The sequence below is a fragment of the Cryptomeria japonica genome, chromosome 10 (assembly GCF_030272615.1).
Source record: "Cryptomeria japonica chromosome 10, Sugi_1.0, whole genome shotgun sequence".
NCBI classification, from domain to species: Eukaryota; Viridiplantae; Streptophyta; class Pinopsida; order Cupressales; family Cupressaceae; genus Cryptomeria; species Cryptomeria japonica.
In genome coordinates, this window is record NC_081414.1 from 488,535,328 (window position 1) to 488,552,633 (window position 17,306).

A 17,306-nucleotide genomic window follows, 5' to 3' on the forward strand; every position below is an offset into this window, starting at 1 on the left:
AATTAATTATTTGTAGCCAACATGGTGTATTGTAAAGACTCATATATGTATGAGATCTTGTAGGTCATTTTTTAGAAGATGGCTTTGTAATTAGGTAATGAATGAGAACGAATATCTGTATATGCATTTTGATGTAATAATTTTATGAGCGAATAAGAGTAAAGTAGAGCGAAGAAAGGTTTATGGTAGAAGTATTTGATAGAGATTAAACCGGTACTGAATCTAGCATTACAGATGCTATTTTGAGCAATACATTGTCATTGGTATTAATCATCCAAGTTTGTAGTTAGTGTGACTCCTTTTTGTGATTGCACAGTGAATTCTAGGCTGTTTACCTTCCTGCATGTGCAAGATCCTATTGTATTAGTAATATTTATTCATATTGGCCAGTGAGTAAATATTGTGGGTCACAAATGCCCCAAGGTTTTTCCCCTACCGGGTTTCCTCACCAAAATATCTTTTTTATGGTGTGCATTGATGATGTCTCTCTTATTTCTTTTTACTACATTATTACTTGTTTACCGATACATTAATTTGGGTTGTAAAGTTGAAAACAAGTTTAAACATTTTGTTTACTAGTTAGACACTGATTCACCTCCCCTCTCAGTGTGTTTGGGACTGATCAAGTATCTAACAATTGGTATCAAAGCCTAGTCCTCTATTTACAGACGCCTAACAACTTGAGGAAGATTCTGAAACTGGTACCGATGGAAAGTTTGAGACAACAATTGGAAGGATCTCTTGAAGATTTTGATGTAGAAAAATTAAAGAATATCAAACTGGAAGGTAAATTCAGAACAACTCGGGAATCTATCAAAGCACTTGAAGATAACCTAGTTATAGTAAAGAAAAAGAGAAAAGAATTACATGTGAAATTGCAAAATCAAGATGATGAAGAAAAAGAAACTCTCAAAGATATTGCAAACAAATTGAGACATGATAATAGTAACATGAAGATTAAGATGCAAGATTTAACCATGAGACTATGTAAAGATATTGAGGATAGGAAAAAGAATGAGGGAGATTTGGCCAAAAGACTTAATGAAAGTTCACATGAATCTATAAGGCTTAGTTATCAAAATGATATTCTTAAAACTGATTTGATTCACATGCAACATGACAAAGAGGAACTTTTGAGACAAATTAGCATTTTGAAAAGTGAGTTGGTCACTGCAAATGAATACAAAGACAAATTCAAGAAAAGTTCAGATAATCTTGATGATATTCTGAAAAGTTGGAAACCTGATGGAGAAACAGTTGGACTTGGATTTGAACATGGAGAAAGCTTCAGGACTGCAAACAATCATGATTACAGCAAACCGGTAAGGTAGCCTAATGCTTATAAATTAAATGGGAAATGTTTTAATTGCAACAAATTTGGTCATAAAGCAAATCAATGCAGATTTAGAAATAATCAGAATACAAACTTACCCACCAGTCAATGTTCTAAATGCAATAAAAATTGTCATAACTCAGAAAATTGCAGAATGAATGTGAAATGCTATGTTTGTGGTAGATTTGGACATTTATCTAATCAATGCAGAACTCAAACCGGTCAAGGTTATGGAGAGGAAATTCAGATAAATAATGTAACTTGCTATGCATGTAACAAGATTGGGTATATTGCAAAGTTTTGTAGAAGCAAGAATTCATCGGCGAACAATAAAGGATCCAATAACAAAGGCAAAGAAAAGGTGACTGAAATCAAGCAAGAATTTTCATACAGGGTTCTACAAGATTCTATTGATTATACTAGCAACAAACTTCGCATACCAAAACAAGCAGGTACAAAAAGTTCATTCACACCGGCAATGAATCATACCATCCCCAGCTGACATATGATAAAGTCTTATTTATGCAAATTATATTGTAATGTAATTAATTATTTGTAGCCAACATGGTGTATTGTAAAGACTCATATATGTATGAGATCTTGTAGGTCATTTTGTAGAAGATGGTTTTGTAATTTGGTAATGAATATGAGAGTGAATATATGTATATGCATTTTGATGTAATAATTTTATGAATGAATAAGAGCAAAGAAGAGCAAAGAAAGGTTTATGGTAGAGGTATTTGACAGAGATTAAACCGGTACTGAATCCAGCATTGCAGATGCTATTTTGAGCAGTATATTGTCATTGGATTTAATCATCCAATTTTGTAGTCACTGTGACTCCCTTTTGTGATTGAGTAGTAAGCTCTAGGTTGTTGGCCTTCCTGCATGTGTAGGCCCCTATTGTATCAGTAATATTTATTCATATTCACCAATGACTAAATATTGTGGGTCACAAATCCCACCGAGGTTTTTCCTCTACTGGGTTTCCTCGCCAAAATATCTTGTGTTATGGTGTGCATTGATGTCGGCTCTCTTATCTCTCTTTACTGCATTATTACTTGTTTACTAGTACATTAATTTAGGTAGTAAAGTTGCAAACAAGTTTAAATATTTGATTTATTGATTAGACACTGATTCACCCCCCCCCCCTCTTAGTGTCTTTGGGACTGATCAAGTATCTAACAATTGGTATCAGAGCCTAGTCCTCTATTTAGAGAAGCCTAACAACTTGAGGAAGATTTTGAAACCGGTACTGATGGAAAGTTTGAGACAACAATTGGCAGGATCTCTTGAAGATTTTGATGCAGAAAAATTAAAGAATATCAAACTGGAATATGAACTCAGAATTTCTCAGGAATTTATCAAAGCACTTCAAGATAACCTGGTTATAGAAAAGAATAAGAGAAAAGAATTACATGTGAAATTGCAAAATCAAGATGAAGAAGAAAAAGAAACTCTCAAAGATATTGCAGAGAAATTGAGACAAGAGAATAGTAACATGAAGAATGAGATGCAAGATTTAACCATGAGACTATGCAAAGATATTGAACATAGGAAGAAGAATGAGGAAGATTTGATGAGAAGACTTAATGAAAGTTCAGATGAATCTCTAAGGCTTAGTTATGAAAATGATATGCTTAAAACTGATTTGATTCAAATGCAACATGACAAAGAGGAACTTTTGAGACAAGTTAGCACTTTGGAAAGTGAGTTGGTCACTGCGAATGAATACAAAGACAAATTCAAGAAAAGTTCAGATAATCTTGATGATATGCTGAAAAGTCAAAAACTTGATGGAGAAACAGTTGGACTTAGATTTGAACATGGAGAAAGCTCCAGGACTACAAACAATCATGATTACAACAAACCGATAAGGCAACCTAATGCTTATAAATTTAATGGGAAATGTTGTAATTGCAACAAATTTGGTCATAGAGGAAATCAGTGCAGATTTAGAAATAATCAGAAACAAACTTACCCACTGGTCAATGTTCCAAATGCAATAAAAATGGTCATAACTCAAACAATTGTAGAATGAATGTGAAATGCTATGTTTGTGGTAGATTTGGACATTTATCTAATCAATGCAGAACTCAAACCGGTCAAGGTTATGGAAAGGCAATTCAGAGAAATAATGTAACTTTCTATGCATGTAACAAGATTGGGCATATTGCAAAATTTTGTAAAAGCAAGAATTCCCCGATGAACAATAAAGGATCCAATAATAAAGGCAAAGAAAAGGTGACTGAAATCAAGCAATAATTTTCATACAGGATTCTATAGGATTCTATTGATTATATTGGCAACATACTTCGCATACCGACACTGACAGCTACTCAAAGTTCATTCACACCGACATCTAGTTTAAACTCACATTGAATCATATCGGCACCCAGGCCAACATATGATAAAGTTTTGTTTATGTGAATTATATTGTAATGTAATTAATTATTTGTAGCCAACATGGTGTATTGTAAAGACTCATATATGTATGAGATCTTGTAGGTCATTTTGTATATGATGGTTTTGTAATTAGGTAATGATTATGAAAGAGAATGTATGTATATGCATTTTGATGTAATAATTTTAAGAGCGAATAAAAGCAGAGCATAGTGAAGAATGGTTTATGGCAGATGTATTTGGTAGAGCTTAAACCGGTACTGAATCCAGCATTGCAGATGCTATTTTGAGCAGTACACTGTCATTGGATTTAATCATCCAATTTTGTAGTCAGTGTGACTCCTTTTTGTGATTGAGCAGTGAGCTCTAGGTTGTTGGCCTTCCTTCATGTATAGGCCCCTATTGTATCAGGAATATTTATTCATATTGGCTAGTGAGTAAATATTGTGGGTCACAAATCCCACCAAGGTATTTCCCCTACCAGGTTTCCTCGCCAAAATATCTTTTGTTATGGTGTGCATTGATGTTGTCTCTCTTATTTCTCCTTACTACATTGTTAGTTGTTTATCAGTACATTAATTTGGGTAGTAAAGTTGCAAACAAGTTTAAATATTTTGTTTACCAGTTAGAAAATGATTCACCCCCCCCTCTCAGTGTCTTTGGGACTGATCAAGTATCTAACAATTGGTATCAGAGCCTAGTCCTCTATTTATAGAAGCCTAATAGCTTGAGGAATATTCTGAAACCAGTACCAGTGGAAAGTTTGAGACAACAATTGGAAGGATCTCTTGAAGATTTTGACGCAGAAAAATGGAAGTATATCAAACTAGAAGATGAACTCAGATCTGCTCGGGAATTTATCAAAGCACTTCAAGATAACCTGGTTATAGCAAAGAATAAGTGAAAATAATTACACCTGAAATTGCAAAATCAAGATGATGAAGAAAAAGAAACTCTCAGAGATATTCTAGAGAAATTGAGACAAGAGAACAGTAACATGAAGATTGAGATGCAAGATTTAACCATGAGACTATGCAAAGATATTGAACATAGGAAGAAGAATGAGGAAGATTTGGCCAGAAGACTTAATGAAAGTTCACATGAATATTTAAGGCTTGGTTATGAAAATGATATGCTTAAAATTGATTTGATTCACATGAAACATGACAAAGAGGAACTTTTGAGACAAGTTAGCATTTTGGAAAGTGAGTTGATCACTACAAATGAATACAAAGACAAATTCAAGAAAAATTCTGATAATCTTGATGATATGCTGAAAAGTGAGAAACCTAATGGAGAAACAGTTGGACTTGGATTTGAACATGGAGAAAGCTCTGGGACTGCAAACAATCACGATTACAGCAAACTCGTAAGACAACCTAATGCTTATAAATTTAATGGGAAATGTTTTAATTGCAACAAATTTTGTCATAGAGCAAATCAGTGCAAATTTAGAAATAATCAAAATACAAACTTACTCATTGGTCAATGTTCCAAATGCAACAAAAATGGTCATAACTCAGACAATTGCAGAATGAATGTGAAATGCTATGTTTGTGGTAGATTTGGACATTTATCTAATCAATGTAGAACTCAAACCAGTCAAGGTTATGGAAAGGCAATTCAGAGAAATAATGTAACTTGTTATGCATTTAACAAGATTGGGCATATTGCAAAATTTTGTAGATGCAAGAATTCATCGGCAAACAATAAAGGATCCAATAACAAAGGCAAGGAAAAGGTGACTGAAGTTAAGTAATAATTTTCATATAGGGTTCTACAGGATTCTATTGATTATACTGGCAACAGACTTCACATATTGGCACCGATAGCTACACAAAGTTTATTCACACTGGCATCCAGTTTACATCGGGAATGAATCATACCAGCATCCAGGCTGACATATGATAAAGTTTTGTTTATACGAATTATATTGTAATGTAATTAATTATTTGTAGCCAACATGGTGTATTTTAAAGATGCATATATGTATGAGATCTTGTAGGTCATTTTGTAGAAAATGGTTTTGTAATTAGGTAATGAATATGAGAGCAAATATCTGTATATGCATTTTGACATAATAATTTCATGAGTGAATAAGAGCAGAGTAGAGCGAAGAATGGTTTATAGCGGAGGTATTTGATAGAGCTTGAACCGGTACTGAATCCAGCATTACAGATGCTATTTTCAGCAATACATTGGCATTGGATTTAATCATCCAATTTTGTAGTCAGTGTGACTCCTTTTTGTGATTGAGCAGTGAGCTCTAGACTGTTGACCATCCTGCATGTGCAGGCTCCTATTGTATGAGTAATATTTATTCATATTGGCCAGTGAGTAAATATTGTGGGCCACAATTCCCACCATGGTTTTTCCCCTACCAGGTTTCCTTGCCAAAATATCTTGTGTTATGGTGTGCATTGATGTTGTCTCTCTTATTTCTCTTTACTGCATTATTACTTGTTTACCGATACATTAATTTGGGTAGTAAAGTTGCAAACAATTTTAAATATCTTTTTTACCAGTTAGACACTGATTCTCCACCCCCCCTCTCAGTTTTCTTTGGGACTGATCAAGTATCTAACAATTGGTATCAAAGCCTAGTCCTCTATTTATAGAAGCATAACAGCTTGAGGAAGATTCTGAAACCAATACCGATGGAAAGTTTGAGACAACAATTGGAAGGATCTCTTGAAGATTTTGATGTAGAAAAAATGAAGAATATCAAACTGGAAGATGAACTTAGAACTACTCGGGAATTTATCAAAGCACTTTAAGATAACCTAGTTATAGCAAAGAATAAGAGAAAATAATTACATGTGAAATTGCAAAATCATGATGATGAAGAAAAAGAAACTCTTAGAGATATTGCAAAGAAATTGAGACAAGAGAATAGTAACATGAAGAATGAGATGCAATATTTAACCATGAGACTATGCAAAGATATTGTAGATAGGAAGAAGAATGAGGAAGATTTGGCCAAAAGACTTAATGAAAGTTCAGATGAATCTCTAAGGCTTAGTTATGAAAATGATATGCTTAAAACTGATTTGATTCACATGCAACATGACAAAGAGGAACTTTTGAGACAAGTTAGCACTTTGGAAAGTGAGTTGGTGTTTGCAAATGAATACAAAGACAAATTCAAGAAAAGTTCAGATAATTTTGATGATATGCTGAAAAGTTAGAAACCTAGTGGAGAAACAGTTGGACTTGGATTTGAACATGGAGAAAGCTCTAGGATTGCAAACAATCATGATTACAGCAAACTAGTAAGGCAATGTAATGCTTATAAATTTAATGGTAAATGTTTTAATTGCAACAAATTTTGTCATAGGGGATGACCCTTTGGTGAAATGGTGGGGCTTCTTGCCTATAGTGCCTACAACCTAGGTTCAAACCCTATGGGTTCATCTCTACTGTGTTGACAATGGAGCATGTTTGTCCATGGAGAGAACCTTGGAGAAATGGTGGGGCTTCTTGCCTATAGATCCTACATCCTTGGTTCAAACCATACAAAAAAAAAACCATAAGCGGCAATGGGGGAAGGCGTAGTAAGCGGCAATGGGGGAATTCAAAATTCAAATTCTTTGCAAGGCGGGAACTCTGGTTCCAATGATGGGAGCAGCCAGATTGTAGCTGGTCCCATAGGAGAGAAGGATAAGCCTCCAGACTATCCAGAAGCTGCTACTATTTAGCAGACTAGTGGTACTCTTCCAGAGAAGATAGTGGGTTCCTCTAGGCCCTTGGGGGAAGGGACCAGTGGGGGGGCCATCCCACGTGAAGATTCCGGGGAGAGCGGAAAAGAATAAAAAAAATGGTCTTCCCTTTTTGGAACTAGACCAACTGGTAAATCCTCTTTTCCTCCTGTCAAGAATATATCTAATCCTTCAAGAGGTAAGTTCACTATTTCTATCCCTAATTTGGTTTTGGACCATAATATTAATAGTATGTCGAACTCCTTGGTAGGCAAATTTATGGGACTGCGACCTAACATTGAAGTTGTTAGGGCCTATGTCAAATGAAAATGGGCCCTTAAGGGTAATGTTGAAATTTAGGCCTTACCCAAAGGCCTTCTATCCTTTTCTTTCTCTTGCGAAGAAGATAAACACATGATTCTTTGTGGAAGCCCCTAGTTGGTAGGAAAGACAGCGTTGGTTCTTCGTAAATGGCAACCGAATATGAATATGAATGACTCTCTCTTGACACAAGTTCCAGTTTGGGTTAAGTTACCAGGCTTGCCTCTGGAATATTGGGCAGAAAGTATCTTCTCTGGAATTGTAAACTCTTTTGGTGAACAGCTTTTAATAGACCCAATAACAGCTTCAAAAAGGAGACTCACTCATGCTAGGTTTTGCGTAGGGATAGCCCATGACGCAGATATGCCGGAACAGACAGATCTAGTATCAAAGCTGGGAACATGGAAGCAACATATTGAATATGAATCTATTCCCTTTGCTTGCTTCCATTATAAAAAAGCAGGGCACTGGGCGAAGTCCTGTCCCATCAAACCCAAGGCAGAATCCAGGCAGCCTGAGCCCCATTCTGAGAACCAAAGGGCACTAGAAAAAATGGTATGGCAAGTTAAAAACTTAGAAAGTAAAGAAGAAAACTCAAATTGTTTTAATCCCTTGGGAGAGAAGAAGGAAGTACCCTTAGTCTCTATCTCCAGTCCTACAACCCAGGAAGCTCTGAGAAATGATTCAACCATTGTCAACCTTCCGATTACTTCTCAAACAAGGGAGCAGAAAGATCAGACTAATTACCCAAATGATATAGTTGAAGTGGTGGTTGATACTTGTGAAGGAAATGAACTGCAAGAGAAAAATGATCAACCAGAGGAAGGAGAAATCCCTGCATCCCAAGAAGAAAAGACTGATTCCTCTCTGCTCATGTCTAGTCTTGAAATTCAAGAAGCCCAAAAATGTTCAATTTTGGGCCTAAACCTCTCGGACTTAGAATGGAGTTCAAAATTAGCTAACAGTGATTTAAATGATTCAAATGCTTCTAGAACCCCTAATTGGGGAAATGAAGAAGAAATTTGCAAAATCCTAAGCAACCCGGTAGCGGCTCCTGAGACAGATGCTGAGTGGAAAATACCAAAGCAAAGGAATAAGAAAGGAACTACTCCCTTGACTTCTCTTCTAAGGAAATCTAGCAGAATAGCTCAAGTGGATGTCAGGTATACCTCCTCCCTAGGTCATCCCTCTAGTCACACAGTCAGAAACAAGGAGGCCAGCAAGAACATTGCAGATGGAACCCAGAAGACTCTTAAGGAGTTGGGTATTGGTAAGTAACTATGAAGATTATTTCTTGGAATATTAGGGGACTTAATAACCCCCATAAGCATGACATTATCAGGAACATGATAAGGGATAGTAAACCTGATATATTTCTAATTCAAGAAACCAAAATGAGTAAAGAAAAAGTTGAATCATTCAAGTTTTTCAAAAATGGAAGTGTCAGTGGCGGCAGTTCTGAAGGTGCTCAGGAGGTATAGCTACCATTTGGAATCTTAATTTTGTCAAAGGGCATATTATTATTCAGGACAAGAATTTCTCCTGTATCAAATTTGAGCACCTAAAAGATGGTACTTCATGGGTCCTCACCAACATTTATGCTCCCAACACTTTGAAGGCTAGAAATTCCTTCTAAAAAAAACTTATTCAAGCTAGTGATAGCTTTGGGAATCTTAGCTGGCTAGTTATGGGAGGCTTCAATACTCCTTTGAGAGAGGAGGAAAATTATGGAGGAAGCCCCCCTCAGCTAGAAAGCAAGTTGGCCCTTATGGATTTCATTAACTCTCAGGCTCTCAATGACTTGGAAATATAGGGATGTAATTATACTTGGACTAATAGGAGAAATGGTATTGATCTTATCCAAGTTCGTCTTGATAGGACCCTCATTTCCGATGACTGGTTTAGTCATTACTTTTGTTCTCTGTCAGCCCACATTCGGGTTGGTTCGGATTATTTTCCCATCACCTTTATTGCTAATTCCATCAACAGAAGGAGAAACTTCCCCTTCAGATTTGAAAAAATGTGGACCCTCCACCCAAATATCAAAAGTAATATCTAGAAATGGTGGAGCATTCAAGTTGAGGGAACTGCCATGTATAGAGTTGTTAAGAAGCTTAAGAGTGTTAAGGAAAACATAAGAACCTAGAATAAATCCAGCTTTGGGAACATTTTTGAGGCCAAAAGTAAAGTCCAAGAAGACCTCAAAAAAATTCAAACTCAAATCCAAAAAGATGGTTTCAGAACTGTATCCATTGCGGATGAAAATGAGACTCTCAAAAAATATCATGATATCATTGCCAAAGAGGAATCCTTTTGGAAGTAGAGATCAAGATGCATTTGGCTTAAGGAAGGAGATAGGAACACAAGATTCTTCCACATGTCTACTATCAAGCATAAAGCAGCTAACAGGGTTACCAAACTCGTGGTGGATAAAGGGGAGATTATCAAGGAGGAAATTAGAAAGGAAGCTAAAATGTTTTTTTCGGAACTGCTAACAAGGGATAATAGATTGGATGTTGAAGCTCAATCTTCTTTTCTTCTTAACATCCCTTGTCTCATTGATGATCATAAGAATGCCTCTCTTTCTTCCATTCCTTCTATTCAGGAAATCAAAAATGTTGTTTTCTCCTTTGATGGTAACAAAGTGCCAGACTCGGATGGTTTTCCAATGTTCTTTTTTCAAGATTTCTGGGACATTGTCGGGAAAGATGTTACCAATGGAGTCAAGGAATTTTTTGGGGCTAGGAAACTTTTGAGAGAAATCAATGGTACATTTCTGGCTCTCATTCCCAAATCTCAAGGTGCTGACTCTATGGACAAATTTAGACCTATCAGTCTTTGCAATTTCTTTTATAATATCATCTCTAAGGTCCTTACTTCCAGATTGCTTTCTATCCTTCCTGCTCTTATTAATCACCAGCAAAATGGTTTTGTCCCTAGTCGTCAAATTCTTGACTCTATTATTACTATTCATGAGAACATCCACTCTCTTGTTAAAGCTAAGAAGCAGGGTCTCATCCTTAAGCTTGATCTCTCCAAAGCCTATGATAGGGTTGACTTGTCTTTCCTCTTGAAGGTTCTTAAGTCTTTTGGTTTCTCACCCAGAGTTTTGGATCTAATCACCCAACTTATCACCTTTGCTTCTTTTGTTGTTATTATCAATGGATCACCTTCTCCTTTTTTCCAAGCCTCTAGAGGTCTTAGGCAAGGGGATCCTATTTCCCCCATCCTCTTCATTGTTATGGCAGATTTTTTTGGAAGGAGTATGGAAAATTTGGTTTTGCAAGGCTCCTTTAAGGGTCTCCACCCCTCCTCAGCAGATCTTGTTTATTCTCATCAGCAATTTGTTGATGATACTATTATCATGGGGGAATCTAGTATTTTTGAAGCTAAAACTTTGAAGAGTAATCTTTGTAAGTTTGCCTCTGCTTCAGGTCAGCTTATCAATTGGACAAAAAGTGAAGTTTTTTTCATCCATACCCTAGAGAGAAGACAACAGAGAATCAGTAGAATCCTAGAGTGTAGGATTGCTTACCTTCCTACAAACTACCTTGGTCTCCCTATGGGCACTACTCCTCCAAACTCCTTCTAGAGTTCTCTTGTGGACAAATTCCATAAAAAGTTAGCTAGATGGAAAGGAGCCCTCCTAAGTCAGGTTGAAAAGCTCCAACTTCTAAAAGCTTCTCTTCTAAGTATTCTGATATATTCTCTTAGCCTTTTCAGAATTTCAGCTAAGTATGCTAATGCCATCGAGAAAATTCAAAGAAGATTCCTTTGGTCTGGGGTTGAGGACAAGAAAAGAATGTCCTTGGTGGCTTGGGACCAGGTATGTAAACTAAAGAGTCATGGCGGTCTGGGCCTGAGGAGAATCTGAACCCTAAATGAAGCTCTTCTGTCCAAACAAGTCTAGAGAATGTTTCATCTTGATACTCAATGGTGTAAAATTTGGTGAAGTAAGTACTCTCTTCAGTCCTCTTCCCTTTCTTATTTTATCAATTTGGATATTAGTATTAATGGCTCCCACATATGGAATTATGCCTCTAAATGTAAAGAAAGTATAGCTGAAGGAGTGATCTGGAAAGTTGGAAATGGGAGGAAAGTTAAATTCTGGGAGGATCCCTGGCTTTTTGATAAACCTTTGATAGAAATCAATGAATGGACCCCATATGCTCCCTCTTATATAAGATCTTTTGGCTCCTTAGTTGTTGAGTACTAGACTGGTAATGAATGGTAGAATATTGAAAGCACCCAGCCAAGCCTCTCTAAGCTCAAGATCCATTTGTCTGCAGTTTGGTTGAACAAAGAGGTTGACTCCTTGATTTGGAAACATGATCCCAAAGGTACCCTTACTATTTCCTCTATGTATTGTGTTATGTCCCCTGATCCTTTAGGTAATCCCTTTTGGTCTAAAGTCTGGATTAGAGGCCTAACCCGCAAGATCAATTTCTTCTTCTAGACCATCCTCCATAATAAAATCTTGACCCTTGACAACCTGAAATGCAGAGGCTTTGCTATCCCTAATAGATGTGCTCTATTCCTTCAGGAAGAAGAGTCTATGGACCACCTTGCCATTCACTGCACCTTCTCAGCCTCAATATGGGAAAGCTTTCTCAATAGTTTTAGTATTTCTTGGGTGTTTCCCAACACCATCACAGATCTATTTTCCTCCTGGAACATAAAATGGACTAATTCTTTTTTGAGATCTTTGTGGTAGCTCACGCTTCCTCACATCCTATGGGGACTATGGAAAGAAAGAAATAATTGAATCTTCAGGGATATTTCCCTCAATTAGGATATTGTGCTCCAGAAAATCCAATGGGCGATTCAGGAAAATATAGAGATCATTGAGGGTCCTTGTTTTCCAAACAATACAGTGGAAGCAAATATTTTAAGGGTGTGGAATATGAAGAGCACCGACAGTCCAAATGTCACTCATAACAAAAGGCTTAAAGTTAAATGGAAAACCCCCCCTCATGGTTGGTTCAAAGTTAATTTTGACGGTGCTATCAAAGGTAACTCAAGTCCTTCAGGTTGTGGAGCTGTTCTAAGAGATGACAAAGGAATGTCTAAGGAAATGGTCATTGTCCCTATTGGAATTCAAACTAATCATAAAGCCGAAGTGATGGCTGCCCTCCAAGGTATCCTCCTAGCTAAAAAATGGAATTGTCCCCTCCTTTGGATTGAAGGGGACTCAAACAATATTATTAACTATCTTAAGGGAGTCTCAAAACCTTCATGGTCGATCAACAACATTATCATCTATGCTAAAGACCTTATTAGCACCTTTAAAAAAAGCTACATATCCCACATTTACTGGGAGGCCAATGGCTCTGCTGACTGGGCTGCCGCTGTAGCGGTTAACAAGGAAGCAACTACCACATGGACGGGAGAACAAGGACTCCCCGAAGATGTTAGGCAAATCATTTGCTATGATCGTTATAGAAGTACTCCCAAGATACTTGATGGACAAGATAATTATGAAAAGAACTAACTTGAGTACTTCGAGTCATTTTGATAATGAGAGACTCATTTATTATACTACCAATGCCATAAGTTCCCATGCTTTCTAGGTGACTTTGATAGTTTTGAAAAGCTCACCGGCTAATCTGCTCTGCAAGTTTCAAAATTTGGTGTTGAACAACGACAATATGAGTGGTAATAGGAGGCGATATGAACCAAGTAGTTGTAAAGAATGGAAACAGAAGGAGGAAGTTTGGGGTATTCTGTAGAAGGGTGGCTTCTCAAAATTCATGGAGAGAATCCATGGTCGTGACGGTATGATCACCAGTTTTTTTTGTAAAAATTGGAAAAAGGGCATGTTGAAAATGGGAAACCAAACTATAGAAATCGATGAAGATTTAATTGCTCAAGCTACGGACCTCACAAGAGAAGGGTGCAACTTCTACAGAGATAGGAAGCTATTGAAAGATACCCGGACACAGAGAAAGAGAAGAAATGACTGGTAAAGTTGAGCAAAACCTACTACCCGCCTAGGGCTTTTGCCAAACCCTAGCGGGAAGTCATCTTTGTTTTAATGTGATACATCACTCTAGATGGTAGGTTCACTAAAGTTTATGGTTATCACTTTGTTCTAGTGAATCACTTTAGGCACAATGATAAGGTTAACTTCCCTTATTTTCTGCTTTGCTCGATGAATGCATCCCTCAAGGCCTACAAAGAGAACCCACGGGGTGATACAGCCATGCACCAAGGCCTTATGGTTCTAATCTATGACCATCTTAAGGCCAACCAAATTGCTCGGATGCAACCCTCTATGGATTATAAGGATGAGGGGTCTGACCCTGCCTTCTCAAAGGAAGAGGAGTCTTAAAGTGACCCTTCGACTAATACTGAGGACAACATGGATGTCTCAAATTATGAAAGTGGGAAGAAGAGGAAATACATCAAAACCAGACCCTCATCCTCTAAGGGCAAAAAGCCTAAAGGTAGACCCCTGATTAGTATTTCTTCAAAAGAGGAGACTTTGGATGACTCTGAGGAGGAATACCCTCAAGGGCAGCTGAAGAAGAAGACTAAAGCTCACACCTAGGAAAGGAAAATGCACAAGAAGAAAGAGGAGACTGTTAAGGAACCAAAAGCCCACAAGCAGGTAAGGGCCCTAGAAGATGATCAGAATCTAGAAAAGGAGACCATGGATGAAGTTCTTAGGGCTATTGACACAACCATCCAGCACACCCCTAAAGAGGAAAAGGCAACCCCTGGAAAAGTTGACCCCCCCTCTAACCCTCCCCCCGAGGGTCTACAAGGTTTCATGGAAACTATGGAGTGGCTCATCAATGGTTACAAGAAAGCTGTGGACGAAAATAAAAAACTCTGTAACAAAATCTTGATCTTGGAAACCATCAATATAAGGGAAGGGAAGACCATGGCCAACTTTATCGAGGACCTGAAAAGTACCATCGCTAAAGATAAAGACATAAGAGATACTTTCAACCCTAGGTTCAAAAAAATTGAGAAGGATTTGCTGGAAAGAAAGAATCTTGCTGACACTAACGACCACACTCTCACGGAAACTGTTAGCAAAATTGGTAAAATTGAGGAGTGCTTGAAGAACATTGCTGAAAAGAGCCTTAACATCCTGAAGATTTCAGCCAACAACACCAACACTCTCATCAGTAAATTGGATGATGAAAATGAAATCCTGGACATTGACCTGGAAACAGAAGGAACAGGGGAAGCTCAAGGCCACAGAACCTGCACTAGAGACAAAAAGAAGGATAAAAAACCTAACAAGGATCTGGAAGACCTTAAAGCTATCAGGGCTTCTTACAATGAGCTGGTGACAAAGGCGGAGGACTTGTTGAAGAAAATTTCAGTGTAGTGTCTTCTCAGTTTCTTTGTTGTTGTTAGTTTTGTTGTCCTTTCTGTTCACTAGCTTTTTGCTAGTCTTTTTGTATGTGGCTCTTAAGCTCTGATCTTTTTGGTGTCTTTTCTTAATATCTTATGTAAAGGTTTTGGGTCTTGAAAACCTACTTTTTTAATTATTCAGAACAAATTTTATCATAGAGAAAATCAGTAAAGATTTAGAAATAATCAGAATACAAACTTACCCACTGATCAATGTTCCAAATGCAATAAAAATGGTCATAACTCAAACAATTGTAGAATAAATGTGAAATGCTATGCTTGTGGTAGATTTGGACATTTATCTAATCAATGCAGAACTCAAACCGGTCAAGGTTATGGAAATGCAATTCAGAGAAATAATGTAACTTGCTATGCATGTAACAACATTGGGCATATTGCAAAATTTTGTAGAAGCAAGAATTCACCGGTGAACAATAAAGGATCCAATAACAAAGGCAAAGAAAAGGTGACTGAAATCAAGCAAGAATTTTCATACAGGGTTCTATAGGATTCTATTGATTATACTCGCAACAAACTTCACATACTAGAACTGATAGCTACACAAAGTTCATTCACACCAGCATCCAGTTTACACCGGCATTGAATCAGACCGGCACCCAGGCCGACATATGATAAAGTTTTGTTTATACGAATTATATTGTAATGTAATTAATTATTTGTAGCCGACATGGTGTATTATAAATACTCATATATGAATGAGATCTTGTAGGTCATTTTGTAGAAGATGGTTTTGTAATTAGGTAATGAATATGAGAGCAAATATCTGTATATGCATTTTGATTTAATAATTTTATGAGCGAATAAGAGTAGAGCAGAGCAAAGAAAGGTTTATGGTAGAGGTATTTGACAGAGTGTAAACCAGTACTGAATCCACCATTGCAGATGCTATTTTGAGCAATACATTTTCATTGGATTTAATCATTAAATTTTGTGGTCAGTGTGACTCCTTTTTGTGATTGAGCAGTGAGCTCTAAGCTGTTGGCCTTCCTGCATGTGCAGGCCCCTATTGTATTAGTAATATTTATTCATATTGTCCAGTGAGTAAATATTGTGGGTCACGAATCCTACCAAGGCTTTTCCCCTACCGAGTTTCCTCACCAAAATATCTTGTGTTATGGTGTGCATTGATGTTGTCTCTCTTATTTCTCTTTACTGCATTATTACTTGTTTACCAGTACATTAATTTGGGTAGTAAAGTTGAAAACAAGTTTAAATATTTTTTTTACCGATTAGGTACTGATTCACCCCCCCCCTCTCAGTGTCTTTGAGATCGATCAAGTATCTAACAATTGGTATCAGAGCCTAGTCCTCTATTTACAGAAGCCTAACAAATTGAGGAAGATTCTAAAACTGGTACCGATGGAAATTTTGAGACAATAATTGGAAGGATCTCTTGAAGATTTTGATGCAGAAAAATTGAAGAATATCAAACTAGATGATGAACTCAGAACTACTTGGGAATTTATGAAAGAACTTCAAGATAACTTGGTTATAGCAAAGAATAAGAGAAAAGAATTACATGTGAAATTGCAAAATCAAGATGATGAAGAAAAAGAAACTCTCAGAGATATTGCAGGGAAATTGAGACAAGAGAACAGTAACACGAAGAATGAGATGCAATATTTAACCATGAGACTATGCCAAGATATTGAAGATAGGAAGAAGAATGAGGAAGATTTGGTGAGAAGACTTAATGGAAGTTCAGATGAATCTCTAAGGCTTAGTTATGAAAATGATATGCTTAAAATTTATTTGATTCACATGCAACATGACAAAGAGGAACTTTGAGACAAGTCAGCACTTTGGAAAGTGAGTTGGTCACTACAAATGAATACAAAGACAAATTCAAGAAACATTCAGATAATCTTGATGATATGCTGAAAAGTCAGAAACCTGATGGAGAAACAGTTGGACTTGGATTTGAACATGGAGAAAGCTCTGAGACTGCAAAAAATCATGATTACATCAAACCGGTAAGGCAACCTTATAAATTTAATGGGAAATATTTTAATTGCAACAAATTTGGTCATAGAGAAAATCAGTGCAGATTTAGAAATAATCAGAATACAAACTTACCCACCGGTCAATGTTCAGAATGCAATAATAATTGTCATAACTCAGACAATTGCAAAATGAATGTGAAATGCTATGTTTGTGGTAGA

The 17,306-nt window shown here is 36.8% G+C and overlaps 1 protein-coding gene across 1 annotated transcript in view; it reads left to right on the forward strand.

Moving 5' to 3' along the window:
- Positions 1–8,118: 8,118 nt before the first annotated feature.
- Positions 8,119–17,306, forward strand: part of LOC131859039 (uncharacterized) — a 56,418-nt gene continuing 47,230 nt past the window's right edge. Inside the window, exon 1 of the mRNA XM_059212551.1 lies at positions 8,119–8,799. Within this exon, the coding sequence (XP_059068534.1) occupies positions 8,119–8,799 (681 nt within the window). The remainder of the gene's footprint in view (positions 8,800–17,306) is intronic.